Source organism: Polyodon spathula, chromosome 13 (assembly GCF_017654505.1).
Source record: "Polyodon spathula isolate WHYD16114869_AA chromosome 13, ASM1765450v1, whole genome shotgun sequence".
Classification (NCBI taxonomy): Eukaryota; Metazoa; Chordata; class Actinopteri; order Acipenseriformes; family Polyodontidae; genus Polyodon; species Polyodon spathula.
Window position 1 is genome coordinate 8,654,130 of NC_054546.1, and position 15,372 is coordinate 8,669,501.

Below are 15,372 nucleotides of genomic sequence, written 5' to 3' on the forward strand. Positions count from 1 at the left end.
AATTCAAAGGTGTGGCCCAACTGTCTTAGTACTGCTGCACTGTTTTTGAGGATCTGCAGATCCCTTTGATTTGTGGAAACATGACCTAATTATTGCTCAGGTCCATTCAAACTGCAGTGTTACACAAATAAGACTTCTCCCTGTAATTCCACACCAGTTTTTTTTTTTTCCCCCCAGACCCCAATTTACTGTGCAGCCTGTTCTACCTTTTCACTCTTTGATTTCAAGTCACCTAGCAGTTAAGTGATTTATAAGAAATCTTCGTAACTTTTTTTTTGTTATTTATATATATATATATATATATATATATATATATATATATATATATATATATATATATATATAAATAAAATGAAACAGGACTCTGCCTTCAAAAAAGGGTATTGTATAAATCCAGCATTCCAAGGGCTAATTAGTTTACACTTTTGAAAGCTAGAAGCATGGAACTATTGATCAGTGCCAAAGTGATAGTTAACATGGTGGAAACCAGACTCTGCTGCTACAATGCATATTTCTGATTTTTCCTTGACCACTGGAGATACCATCACCAACAAGATTTCACAGTCACCATTTGCATGGCATCAGCTCACATCAACCTCAGCACAGAACATTTTTATGGGGTAAGGATGTAGAAGTTTTCTACCCTTTCCTCCCCCAGTTCCAGTGCGAATGCATTTCTGTGCAGATTTGTTGGATTAAAGATTGTGTTTATCTATGGCAATGCCATGTAAATGGCTATTTAAAAATCAAGCCCAGAAACTTAATGCTTAATGAAGGCATGGTAAGGCAATGATCGCTAGCCTCTGAAGCACTAAAATCAGAGAAATCTGAAGCTTGTGGTATTATATTATGAGATTAGTGCTAAGAATTCTGACACCACAGCAAGAGGTTCTATGTGAAATCCTGCTCTGTGTTAGTGTGCTGGCAGGAAGTTGTCTGCCATGCACTGTGATTCTTCAGTAGTTACAAATTTTATATTAATGTAGGAAGGCATATATATTGGGCTGTAAACTGATATTCAGTCCCCATTTTTTCAGTGACCAATAGCAGATCACTTATTATATTACTCCCAGGTTTATGTTAAATCATATTTCCAAAGGGGCTTTCTATTCCTTCTTTACTAATTTTAAAACCAAACTTAAAACTTTTCACAAGCTGTATTTTTGAGTGTTAAATGAAAAGAACCACAGCTCCCCCTTGTGGAGTCTAAGTTAACTTAAAGTACATGTTAATTTTGTCTGGCTGAGGGGCGTTTCAAACTTTCTGCATGTTTCTATGTGCGTATTACTTTTGTTTTAAAGACCCGATAAAACTATTTATATTTCTTTTTTTTCCAACTTTATTTTTGATGATTCTTTTTGGGATTATTTTTCACTCTCCCGCTGTGCTTTTCGCTTCGCATGTTGGTGCTCGGTGATGAAGTACTTGAAGAACTCATAGACGGTCCAGGCGATGGCTGTGGAAGGCATTTGGTAGATGATCCTGGCCTGCACCCCCTTGAAGTAAGCAAGGACCCCCCCAAGCCTGTAAACCGTCCGGAAGGCATGGGCCAGACCCGAGATGTGTCCGCTCACGTTGAGGGAGTGCAGGGCCAGAGACTCCTGGGTGTTCAGGAGCGTCTTGCAAACGTCCAGTGGGGTGGTGGCGGCGGCAGCCACAGCCCCTGCAAGTGCTCCAGACACCATATGTGAAGTGGGGTTGTACTGTCTGCGAGGGTTGAGCTTCTCCTGCAGGCACTCGTAGGTCATGAAGTGCAGGGCCTGGAAGGGGATGTTCATGGTGAGCTGGGTGGTGTAGCTGCGGTAGAACGCGGCCGCACCCTCTTTCAGCCACACCTCCCTCATACAGTCTAAAACGCTGCGGTAAGGAGAGTTGTACATCTGCATCCTCTGCTTCACCACTACAGGGGAATCAACCAGATCATGATCCCATGGTCCACAAGAGGAAACAGGAGAGATAATTAGCAAAGGTCACAAATCAGATTTAAAAAAACAAGCAAACTGCAGAGCACATGTTTAACAAGGGAGAAAATGGTTCATTTAGCATGGAAAAGCAAACTGGGGTTCAAGTATAAACGCAAAAGAGCTGAAAACAAAATGAAGGGGATTTCTCTTGCCTTGCCACATTTTTGGTGCAGCAGTTTAACTTGATCTACAGCCATCTGTGTAGGTGCTTCATCGACTTTCACTTAATTGAATATAAACAGTTCTTCTTGTCTTCCATAACCCCGCTCCTCTCTGTAGGTATCACTGTGCTACTGATAACAAGACTGAGAGCCCCAATGAGACCGGGGCCTCTCAAGACCACGAGAAGCCCAGCGCTCCTACACCTCTTGTCCTGACCTTGGATGTTAAACACTACAAACTTCTCCTGACCCCAAGCCTTGTCCTTCCCAGCTGCCTTATCCCATTCACAATGGTTATTCTCATTAAATCATTAAATGGTGCAGTTCACATTTGTAACACTATTCTGAGCTCAGGGGGCTAATCCTTCACTCATCTAAAATAGAGAAGAGAATTCACAACAGCTACTTTCTCTGAAACCCTTGCACCTGCAAAAGTGCCCCCTTTCCAAACAGCTGCACAACATCAAAGCCATTAAAAAGCGGCCTAGAGGGCATGATTCATGATGAGCAATGCCAGTAGACAGGCCTCTGTGTACACAGACTGTTAAGGGGAACAATGAGGGAGAAATGCAGCAGACATTAACTATTTTATAGCAAGCAGGTTAAGAAACCTATTCTAGGCAACTTTTTTAAATTAAGAGGAAGTTACAGACAATACAAACTTTACATAGGTTATTTGAAATCATGCAGGTTTCAAATTTACTTCGTAACCTATTCCAATTAATCTCTTCATAATTTCCTGTAAATGAAAAACTTCCCTAGTAGTTGTAATATTAATTTGCTTCCAAAAATAAGGCTCCCTCTAGAGGTACCTACTGAAAACAACAACTAAATACAAGGAAACCACATCCATGCAACACCAAAGAACAAAATGGAAGTCTGTCTGAACATCGTATTAAGGTTTTACAACCAAGCAAAAAAAATTAATAAACAGAAGTTATACGGTGTTAGTGTGAGGTTACCTTCAGCTGGGTTCATCACTGCATCATGAAGTAATGTGGCGACACACCCAGCAGCACCTGCAAAATAAACTCAGAGGTGAGAGGGAGGAGGGGGGGTAGTGTGTTGAGGACATGATGGGGGTGTGACGGCGGTGCTGACAGTCTGAACTTTCAGGCAGTATTACTGTATATTAAAAACGTATTGAAGCCCTGAGCATGCTTGTTCATAGAGGCTTCTATACTGGTTTGATTTTTTTTTTTTTTTTTTCAGGCCAAGAGGCCTTGTTATAAAATAGGGATTCCCAGGCAGTGATCTTTCAGGCAGTGTGAGAGAATGGAGAAGAGCACAGGGAGGTCCAGGCTGTCCCGAGAGGTGAGCGAGCACGCTATCTAGAAAGCATGCAGGAGCTTACTTACCCAGCATCCCCCTGACCTGAAATATGGGGAGAGAGAAAAGCAAGGGGACATGGAGTGTCAGTATCGCCATGGCAACAGCTTTCAAGAAGCCACACCTCCTGGCTCCCATCACACACCCCCTGCCTGAAATCTCTTAACTCACTTCCCCATTCTCCCCACCGCTTACAATCCTAACTCTCACCTTCAGCTTCACATACCAATCCAATCATCTTCATATCCACTGTCTCACATGACCAACCACACCCTACATTCATCAAAGTGAACCAAACAGTCATCAAGTCATACAGTCATATTAAATCACACATTCAACAACCCATGTCAACACTCTTGGGTAGGATGGAGGAAACAGACAAGTCTATGCTGCCAATGCCTTGGATCTCTAGTCCTTTGCAAGAGTTATTTGTGGGTCAAGCAGGAACTGGTCAGTGCTGTAAAATGACACTGGTGGGTACATAGTTGCAGCTTGGTTTTGACAAAAAAGGATCCACAGTGCAAAGAAAAAAGGGGCCTTCATATAAAACAAGCCACTGTAATCAACACCTCGAAAAACAGATTTAATGCAATTCAATTCAGTGCTCAAGATAGCTGAGAGTCAAGACAAAAAAAAAAAGCTAAAAATCAGAGGAAAACAAACTTGGTGTGAGCTTGTGATTTCATAACAACAGCTGTAGCAGTTTGGGAGTTGACCAATCACAGAACTTACCAGCTCCCACCCCATGCTGCCCAGCGGCAGAGCTTCAGTCCCACAACTCAAAATCGGGGGTTTGAGTGGCTTGCCCGTCTTAATATCCACATGAATTGGGCTAGTTAAGTACTAAACAAGCAGTTAAGCAAGCATTGGATTTGCACTGCAGTGGGATCCATGTCAGGTTGGGTTACAAGCTCTTTGGCTTACACTTTTGACACCACCAACTGGAGTAGCTCAAAATGATTTTCAGTGGGAAAACAAAACCACTAAATGTCAAGAAGCAATTGAACTGAATAGTGTTTCAGCCATTACATTCTGCAATCATGATAAAACTTAAATATATTGGTACCTTTTGAAGAAATTATAACTGATTACCATGGAATGGGAATTGGAAACGGACTTTAAAAATGAATTGGAAAAAAGGAATAGAGAAGTGTCTTTTTTCTCTACATGCGTTAGCTGCATTGGAAATATGTCTGTGAATATATTTGTGTGGTAAACCCGGTTGTGTGCCCCCCGTGCTGGGAGAGGAAGGACTGTGGTACCGTTAGCCACATGGCTGTTTGCCCCAGGGTGAATGATGTCTCCCAGTGTCTTTTTCAGCTTCTCATAACAGGCGAAGTAGAGAGCGTGGGCGGGGCCAGCCCCTGTTGCTGTGACATTTAACCCCCGCATGGGCCGCCAGATTCCCTCTGTCCGCACAATGCGCCGCAGGGCGTCCATCACGTTCCTGTAGCGTGCTGCTGGCTCGGGCTGCAAGCTCTGCATTCGCGTCTATAGGAGATAGAGACATTTAGAGTTGAGGTTGAATCAGCTATACAGTCAGAGGTTAAAAGAGAAAGAAATGACTGAAGACTCACGGAACTTATCAGAGAAAAATCAGAATGCAGCAGGGTACCAAATGTGAAGAACATCTCAAAATGTGTGTTCCGTATCAAGAACACACACAATGTCACAGGGCCACCACACGAAAGCCAATATGAAAAGTATCATTACGTGGCGCTTAAATATTGAATGGTTTGAGGTATGACTAGGGATGTATTTTTTCGACCCACGCCCTGCCCTGCCCGCACAGTAAAACAATGGCTTATTTAACGGCATGTCATGATCTAAACATAGGTATTACAAGATATTTCCCGATTAAACAGAGTATTTCTCGGGTCCCAGACTGGCTCATCTGGTAGAAGCGCAGCCACATGGTAATTGCAGAATATTGTGTTTTTTATGTCCACCTTTTAAAGACATTCTACTTTCACCATCAGTAAATTATAAAACAAAACACTGTAAAAACAACAGACACGTAAAATGGCCTCTTGCACTGGACAGAGTGACCTTTAGCAGAAATATTTCCGACCTGGCGTCTTTCTCGTTTAAGATACTATGCAGCATGTTTAATCATTTACCAGAAGAAAACTAACTAAACTGGCTGCCAAGCTCCTAAATGTAGTGTTTCAATAAGGAAAATGTTTGCTGTATTAAATTTTAAGTGGTACAAATATATGTATATTTACACTATTCAAGTTCAGAATTGGGAATTTTCATGGGGAATATTACAGGGCAGTGGGTAAATTTCACAGAAATTGTAAAATCAGTGGTGGAATACAGCAAAAAAATACACACGTTCCCTGTTCCCATTAACAGTTCAAATACGTTTATTTAAAAATAAAAGAAGTAGTAATTACTAAGGTTTAATTTAAAACTTTTGTTTTTATATTTTTTTTCAATCAATGCCATTTTGTACACTGCCTGTTTCAAAGCAAACAGCCTACTGTGAATACCTGGAGGAAAGCAGCGGTATGTGATCTGAACACTGCTGAACACCTGCCAGTGCTTGCTCCTGTGTTTACATGAGCATGTGCATCAACAGGACTAACCAGTGAGCCCATTGCAGCAACAAAGCTCATCACTTTTGAGAAGTGACACACCCTCAGGTTGAATCAAAGCTTCCCAACTTAGCTCAAAAGCCAATTTCTGCAGAGTGTGAGGCTTAATTTACAACTGCTTAATTTATTTCTTAACAAATTGTGTAGAAGTCAGTTGCATATTATACAGTGCAGTAGCTGGATTCTGCCTGTACCTCTCGCCTCAATCTGCAGGAGGCACGATTGTAATCCAGCATTGTGCTGGTAAAGCACTTTATACTAGTACGATCAGATGGTAGTTTTTAGTGTGCATTCCTTCTCTTTATTCAAGCTGGGAAAAAATATCTAAAAAGACAAATACTCAGAGCCTTAAACAGAAATTCATGAAGAAAACTATGTAAAACTTGTCATGCAAGTTCTGAAAACATTGTATTACAATGATCTCTTTCTAAAGCCCCTTTCACATTGGCACTTGTACTGGGGTCCAGGCCCGGGTTCCGGCTATGCTACTGTGTAATATGCCACCACGTACCTGGGTCGTACCTGGATTAACCCGCGTCCCAGAGACCCTCCTCAGGATGCGAGTCAACACGCTTTGACCAGGTTGAAAGAGACAAAATTTATGACGGCCAACAAAATAACAAACAGCCACGTCTGCGTGAAGGTTTCACTTCTGCAAGGAACATTTTTCTTTATTCTGTTTAGCCTTATTTTTGTTGCTTGAGACACATCATGAATCACATTGCAGCAGGGCTGAAGAAACACTGCCTATAATCAACATTTGGGCAGACAGTTCAATCCAGAGAAGCTTGGATGGAAGCGTCTGTAACAAGCTGCTTCTGCGGCAGTGATACGTACATTGTTTACTTTCTTCTGTCACGCAGGTAGAGTCTACTTTATCATAAGCAGTGTGAAATCGCGTCGCCGACCCGCACGACACTGGGTCCTGACCCAGGTAGAGCATGCCAGTGTGACTGGGCTTAAGAGGAGGCATGGGTGATATGCAGAATGCATAGTGAATACAGTGCAGAACTGGAGGCAGAAACAAAACTTTATTAAAATTTTATGTCAAATGTAAGATCCATTGTCTGGTTTTCCTTATGTCTGTTCCAAGATGTTCCACAGATTTAATTCTGGGAATGGTGGTGAATCTGTCCATCCGAGTCTGCAAAGCTGGCACACGTCACAGTACACTTCCAGCACTAATGCTGGCAATTTGCATGTTCGTGGTTTCTAGACTAATTAAAGTAATTCACTTCCTGTGTCAGATAATACTTTTTTTTTGTTTTTAATATTCATTACCCATACCAAAAATGGTTACGACAGCATGAAGTGCAATATATATTTGCTTGCTGGCCTGGTGTCGCAGCGGTTTCCCCCTAAATGCATATACACCATGTTGCACATACATACATGCCTACCAGGTTAGAAGTACAAAATGGGATCTATCTACATCGTGAAAGATGACCATGTCTAAATCAATTGTAAAATATTACTGTCAATACATTCTGCAAACAAAAAAGTCCTAGAACTAATCAACTGGAAATGTAAGACAGTCAGACATGGCTCTCCTTATATTCTAAGATTCTGACACTCAATACATTTTTCTAACGAATGCACTGTGAAAATTTCACCACGATTGGATTAGTGCTTCTCTCCATATATACAACTAGAAAAAGTGACTGACATGGTCTGTGGTGCGTGGTTGCAGCTGAAGTACACTGCAAGGTTGTTCACAGGAATCATTTCAGATTTAAATGTAAATTGTGTGGGATGACAGTTTTAATTGAGCACATGGAAAATATTCTGGCTATTTTACCAAGAGACATTGCAACGCCGTTTTGAATATATTACTCTGCATTCGGCCAGTTTCATTGGAGGGGGTGTGTCAATACAACAGGCAACAGAAACAGCCACACGTGCAGCACAGCTTTTACAAATTCAAAGCGTATTTATAAGTTTTCCTAAATATCAGTTTTGAAAACAATTGCACATTGTACCGGAATACAAAATTATACTTTCTATCAAGTCATATGCACTCCCACTTCTAGATCTCCAGCAACTGTAACGAAGAGCTCCGCAGTGCCAAGCCTGCTGACCTAAATCTAGCGCTGGCTCAAGTTCTCTTGCTAGGCCTTGAAAGGATTATGAAACGTCTATGCTGCATTTACAAGTTTACTACAAACTTAAAAGAATGGCATTATATGTTTGTTTTAACAAACAGTTAAATAATAAAACACAACACAAACTGTGGTCCCCACCACAAGATCAAACCTTCACAATTGGAACTAAACTATCGACGTTAGTGGTGAGAAGCAGTTCTACTAGTATAAATGCTTGCCTTGGAAGATGTGTCTCTTTCTGAACTCGTCACAACCAACAACAGATCTCAGTTTAATCAATGTCCATATACCTATTTCAGCAGTTGCATAACATACTGTGACTAGCTTTCATTAAACGCCGCTTCTACAATTGATAGTTTATTCCGATCACAACAAGTGGAGATAAATCATAATATACTGCTCTACACGGCCTATATATTTACCGTACAGCCGAGTAATACTATTAACCAACATTCACAAACACGTTTACTCCCACCATAGAGTAACCCTGTGTTTACCTGTCATGTTGTACCAAAACAATATTTATGATGAATAAATGCTATTGTCAACCATACAGCAAATAAATACAGCCCCCGACTTGAGATGGGTGTTTTGACAATGCAAATTCCTGACAGCTGTAAAGACAACTAACGGTTTTGGTCTCCACACTCTCGTACATGTCTGTCATTTACACTAGCTTGCTGGGAGTGGGTACTCTTTTGCACCACTAAATGCAGCAACTATTTTAAAACCCACAACACAATAACAGCCAACTGACTATTACAAGCAGAGCAATAATAAAGGTATTGTAGATAGATATACTGTATATGCACACCACGAAATACCGTAAATTGATCGGAGTGCACAGTTGTTTGCAGAATGTGATGGTATTGCAAGACTTGCTACAGTGCTTCAGCTGGACGTCTGAACAAGTTGTTGCACAATGAACCCACAACATTTGAGGATGATCAATTTGTCTCCCTGCCAGACATCATTGGCTTTGGTTACAGTAAACCAAGTTTAACAGCATGGCAATATCTGTCACAGGTGACCTCGTTTACCTTGACGCAGTCAATAGGATACATCAGGCAATGTTCCATGATGCCTGCCACAGCTCCCGCTAACATGTGGGTGCTTGTGGAGGCTCCGTTCGGCAGACCCTCGTAATCTGGGTCGGGGATATCTGCGGCCTCCGGAGTGCCCTGCAGCTGCAGCGCCTGGTCGGCGTCCCCTCCGACCCGCGGTGACAGACTTCCAAATATTTTGTCCGAAACGCCCCAGAACCCACCGCCAAGCCACCGGATCCCTGCGCTGGCTCCTGCGCCTGTGACCCCGCGGTCCCCACCGGGTGTCTCAGCTGACATCCGGCGTCCCCTCACAAAACCATCTGCTTCCATCAGAAACCAGATGTACAGTCTTTATTTACAGATATTAAAAACAACGTAATTCCTGTTTAATTCCCCGCCCAATGTTTCCCGTACAAACTCTTCTACCTCCCGCCTCCTGCAGCTCCGGGCAGGCAACACCGATAGGCTCTCCTCAGCAAGCAGGCCGGAGAGGAGCCTGCACCGCCTACTAGGTGCCTTTGGGTCCTTTGAATGGCCAGAACGGAGTGACTGACAATATTAAAATCCCATTCCCATTCATTCTTCCGTCCCTTATGACTGTAGTAGGTAGTGGCTGGGCATTTCCACGTCTAAAATATCAATATTTAATCAGAGCATACAAGCTTGTGTTCTGAGAGAGCATCTTGAAAGAAGGAAGCGATGTTCACCAAGCTTATTGGTTTATACACACGTCGGTTAAAAGTTTGGTCTCTTTTTTATTATTATTATCATTTAATGAGAAACAGGAATTGTCGGTGCTGGAGGTAGCGTTTGATGTAAATGTGTTAGGTGATTGGTTTAGCAGTGGCTTTTGCATAAACTATTTAGAAGTTGATTTTGCATATACTCTGCATATTCCTGCTGGGTGAGGTCTGCTCTCACACGGCTCTCGAGTGGGTACAGTTGTTGGGCTGGCTTGAGATTTATCCTGCAAGGTCAAAAGTGAAGGTCGTGGTAAAGCATGCTGTAACATTTACATACAAAAATAGAAACCATGCAGTATTTCACCTCCGTTTACTTCGTATAATCACCCTAAACACCTGTCGTTGAAAAGTATATTGATTTTATGTATAATAATATACACAGCAGTAATATCGACAAACACATCACACCAAAGGGAAAACAAAACTGCAGCAGTATTAAGATCGTAAACGAAGTGCTGAGCATAGCAATACTTTTAAATATATTATACCAACAACTTCTTTGCGGTTGTGTAGATATCATTTATGCACCCCCCAGGCATAGGTGTAGAAAAACTGGTCAGCCGAACCATTAACAGTATAGCAGTCTGATCCATTCCTGGCTTTGCTATGGGTTTAATAAGACACACCCTACCTTGGTACCTATACACTGGGGCTAATCAAGTTCATAATAAAAACTTGAATGGGTGAAACTGCTATGCAATATGAGTCGTATTTCCATCCTTGTATCAGCAAATTGCAAATTGAATTACTATATAGAATAATAAAGTACTACAAGATATTGTAGCAGAATCAAAGATAATCTTGTTAGTGCTAATAAGCACTCGGCATTCCAATCACATTCACCCCAGACCACAGCTGGAAATGTGGTTTAACTCAGCTATTGCACTGGATGCTAGTGTTGTTCTGCATTTCGCAACTCCATCTCCCACATTTAATTGGTCTTATTTTTAAAAAGATGCGTTCAAGTTAAAACAAGCTCTTCTTTTATATCCAGCATTGCTTTTGAATAATTATATATTAGACTGTACGGAAATGTGACTCACCACATGGCGTGCAACAAGAATAGATCTGATGTGATAGTCGCAAAGCCTGCAGGGAAAGCAGCAACTGAATAGCAGAGAGCAGTGGCAGTTAAGCATGTCAACCAGACAAGTTCAGACAATTCAGAATATAATACAGTTTTCAATTTAGGCTGAACATGAAAAGACTCAAAAATCAAAAACCATTCAACATTTGAATGTTTCAGGTTTGTTTTTAGTGCATTTTATAATCTGATTCACTGTTCCATAACACCAGAATGTCCTGAAATGAGACACAGTGATCGGTCTGTTTACTGAAGGCACTGTTGTGTAACAGCATTTCCATGGTTTCCACATATCAGTTTTCCCTTCCCCCTCTACTGCTTACTGTAAAGGATATGTCAGAATCACTGAGCTGCCGTTAGGGAATCTAAGGGTTCTGAAATGCAGAGCACTCCTGAACCTATGTGTAGGTGTAACTTCATTTCTAATATGGATTTCTCCACTGTGAGACAGGCACTTGCATTGCTGCCTTTCTTTCACATTTGTAATATTGCTAAAATCAAAACCGACCTTCCCCAAAAGATACTGAAGGGGATTTCAAACCAGGCCCTATCCAAGCTTCAGCATGTCTCGAATAGTGTTGCCATGGTGTTAATCAGAACCTGACCTTTAGAGGCTGCAACACCTGAGTTTGCTGCTTCACATTGGCTGCTGTCACTCACATGCCCCTGACATACCTACTGTAGGTATTTTACAGCTTAGTTTCTTTTCCCCCCAAAAGAACTCATTTTACTGTACACATGCCCTGATACTCTACACTTGGTCTACTTAAAATAATTGTGGCTAAGAAAATTATTTCATAAATCTTTAGTTTTGCACTACCTTTAGTTACAAACGTCTCAAATGTGCAATTTTGGAAGAAACACACTTTATAGCAAACTCACATTTTAATTGTTTAAAATGATAATTTAGATTAAAGAAAGATCTCAGTTGCTATGTCTTATTCTCAGGGTATCTGTTTTAATTGCACTTGCTGGGTCTTTGCACCTCAACAGGGTCTTCTAGTCAAAGCATGTTTACTAAATGAAAGCATGTCAGTCAATAAAAATGGAAGCAATGTGCTAATTCTGCTCCCAGTACAACTGTAACATGATCAGTCCTTCAGCAGCAGGCTGTGCTGTGAACGGTAGCCATTTTGTACGTTGGGGAGGATCTGATCAAAAATCAACGACTGGTAACTCTAATTTAGGGCTAATCAACCCTGGTCCTGGAGGGCATCTGTGCCTCCTGGTTTTTGTTCCAATTGTACCCTAAATTACTTAATTGGACCAATTAAGTGCTTATTAGAAGCTTAATTGGTCCAATTAATCAATTTAGTGTACAATTAGAACAAATACCAACAGAGACAGGGGCCATCCAGGACAAGGGTTGAGTAGCCCTGCTCTACTTCATATAAAATGGAACTGCTACATTTACACTCTGACAGAGAATAGTGGACACCCTTGTTGTTTGTCGGTATGTCACACATTTGATCTTACATCTTGTTTTTTTCACAGTGCTAATGCCTGATAGCATGACCAATTAAAGGCTACATGAAATTAACCAAACTGGTTAGAAACAACTCAGAACATTAATGTAACTGTTTCTGCCTAAACCTGAGTTGTTTCTAGTTTCATAATGAGATGGCTTTGCTGCGACATATGGGATACTATGTTTTTATTCACAAAATCGAACATTTGTAGTTTTTGTATGATTAAAGTGAACTCCTTAGCACTGGGTTAGATGAAATTCCACGCATTCCTTATCCTGCATGTTGTTTTATAGCTCTGGCCAACAAACCAGACCCAGCACCAAGAACAAATCACATGACCTGTAGGCTTCTGATTGGTCAGACACACTGTCAGTTGTGACAGAGCTCAGACACACCTCGGGTCACTACTAGTGCTGTTAAAATGTGATGTATAAACAGAAAACGTGCACGTGGGAGGACAGTATTCACCTATGTGACAACTTCAAGAATCAGTGGAGACACATTATAAGCCAAATGAACTAAGATTTTACTTCATGGCAAACTTTGCACCAGTAATTTTAAAACAGTAAAAACTAAAGCTTTAACATACCTTTTTCCTCGCCTCTAATTGACATTAGCATTTTTATAAATGCCCTCTTTAGTTGTACTGCAGATCAGTTAGGTTTTTGCCTTTTTTTTAAATTTTATTTTAGTGTTAAAACTGTATTTTCCTAATACCTAATCACTTCCTGTGTTGTACTCTGACAATGTGACCTACAGGAAGTGATTATCTACCAGGAAGCATGGTAGATTCCTACTGTGATAAAACTTGTAAACCTTCTACGTTTCAGACCTGTTGGGAAATTAGTTGTGTTTCTGTGTTAGAATACGTTTATTTGTTTTATGAGGGTGAGTTGAGTGCTTTATTTATTTATTTATTTATTTATTGTATTATTTATTCATTTATTTATTACAAAATATTTAGGCAATGGATTGCACACAACCAGTTGTAAGCCGTTGCCTGCTTTGTGTATGGTAGTTTACAGCAGACTATTTGAATTCCTAAATTCACACAATTTGTCAAATAAAATACCGTTTTTTTAAAAAACCTTCAATTCTGCCAATAAAAAATCAGTCCAGTGTTTGGGTGCCCTCTAGTGGCCTAAAATACAATAGCTGGTACATTTAAACTGTTGACTGCTCGTTTTAATCCGGTCTGTACTTTGCTGTTGTGCATATCCATACCCACAGTTATATGAGTCGTCTATGTTGTTGGTTACCTTTCCAGCACATGCACTGCCATATTCTGCAGGGTTGAGAGTTTCTGTGATGGTTCATTCCTCCTGTTTCAAGATAAATTGGAGCGGCAGGTTAATCACAGTGCACAGAAAAGCTTAAACCTGCCAAATTTCATTCTCGGCTTTCCAGCACTGTCACCCTGCACCTTAAAAAGGAACACTGAAACACGCCATTCACATCTTCAGGGCTGTGACCTCAATGAACACTATATAAAAAAAAAAAAAAAAAAAAAAAAAAAAATCATAGATTATAAACAACACATTCCTTGAGGTGAGGTGGGCGTTTTTGCATGCAGTTCAAACTATACCAGAATCTCATTCAACCACGTCGCTCGTAGTCAAATAATCTTCAGGGCACTTGGATTACCTGCATTGCACAAAACAGAAATAGTACAAACCACTTGCATCTGAAGTGCTGTTTACTATTTTTAAGAGTTTGTTGTTGAAGATAACCCTTTAAAAAGCTGCAGAGTTTACACGCAATAGTGTTTGGTTTTGTTAATGTGCCAGGTTAATGCGCCCTGGCAATGTGCAGTTCACAGAAGCCAAATAATAAATGCTTAAACTGGGGAGACAGGTCTATGCACTGTAGACAGGCACTCAGCTGTTTCCAATGATTATCTTTGAGCAAGGTGATGATAGAGAGGGGGAGAAGGACATGCAGCCTTTTTAGACCACAAGTGATGGAACTTAGGTTCATATTCGAGTGATTTATTGATTTCAAGGGTTAAGCTAATGCATGCAACCGCCGCCCATATTCACCAACATATGGGTGTGTTTCGTCTCACATAAAGGGTGGCTGTCAATAAGGCTTGCATTTTGCTCCCATGATCAAATACAATAAGGTCTAATACAATGTTTCACATTGCACACAAATGAAACTGGCCACGTACAGACTGCTGTATAATTCTGCCCAAACTGTCCTAGTGAACATGCAGTCATATACCCTTTAATATACCCTCATAAACATTTTCTAAGACCAATAAAGAACAAATGGCACACCCCTGTTGTTTGGGTTTTCTAGAAGGGATAACATTTCGGTGTTCATTTTGTATCATTTAATGTTTTCCAAATACAGTATTTGAAGAGGGCAGATTTGGAGTATGAGTGGGGTTTGTGGTGTAAAGCAGGTAAAATTCGCTCAGCAAGGAAAAAAAGAAAGCTAATAAAATGTGGGTAGTAATTGCACTGCGCTTGTGAGGCGTTTTGAGCTGGCGATTATAACGTCCACTATTGGTGACCATCAAGTGTATGCAACCGGCACCAGAACAAATACCATAATGCACGAGAACAAAATGTCTCGGTGACCCTTTTTGCTTTTGCAAAATGCCTGAGTCTTACTGTATTATGCAGTATATTGATGGCTCATAATTGTTCAGGTTATTCATTAATTGAAATGACAGTATTTCCTAAAACAAACAAAGTCACCTTGATCAACGTGAATAATAATATAAACGTTTTTTTTTTTTTTCTCTCACAGAATGCTTCTGATAGAAAATATCTAAAGCTCCCTAATCTGGCGATAGCACAGCATTTACGTCAATTTCCTTGTTCTCTTGTTGACGTAGCGCCGTATTCCGAGGGAGAAGCAGCTGGA

General features: G+C 40.7%; 1 protein-coding gene across 1 annotated transcript; it reads right to left on the reverse strand.

Annotated features, from left to right (window-relative positions):
- Window positions 1–291: 291 nt before the first annotated feature.
- Window positions 292–9,799, reverse strand: LOC121325674 (mitoferrin-2-like). Its single transcript, XM_041268527.1, has 4 exons — window positions 9,197–9,799; window positions 4,717–4,945; window positions 3,088–3,144; window positions 292–1,900 (listed from the first exon to the last, which is right to left on the reverse strand). The coding sequence occupies exons 1-4, from the start codon at window positions 9,530–9,532 to the stop codon at window positions 1,365–1,367; spliced, it is 1,158 nt and encodes a 385-aa protein (XP_041124461.1). The 5' UTR covers window positions 9,533–9,799; the 3' UTR covers window positions 292–1,364.
- Window positions 9,800–15,372: the final 5,573 nt, after the last annotated feature.

Bases quoted from the DNA above. Each gene is read 5' to 3' on its own strand.
- LOC121325674 (XM_041268527.1), bottom strand. From the start codon at position 9,532: ATGGAAGCAGATGGTTTTGTGAGGGGACGCCGGATGTCAGCTGAGACA. The intron at 3,145-4,716 runs GTACCACAGTCC...TTTATTTTGCAG, and splicing joins AAACAGCCATGTGGCTAACG to GTGCTGCTGGGTGTGTCGCC. The intron at 1,901-3,087 runs GTAACCTCACAC...ATTCCCCTGTAG, and splicing joins AGTGATGAACCCAGCTGAAG to TGGTGAAGCAGAGGATGCAG.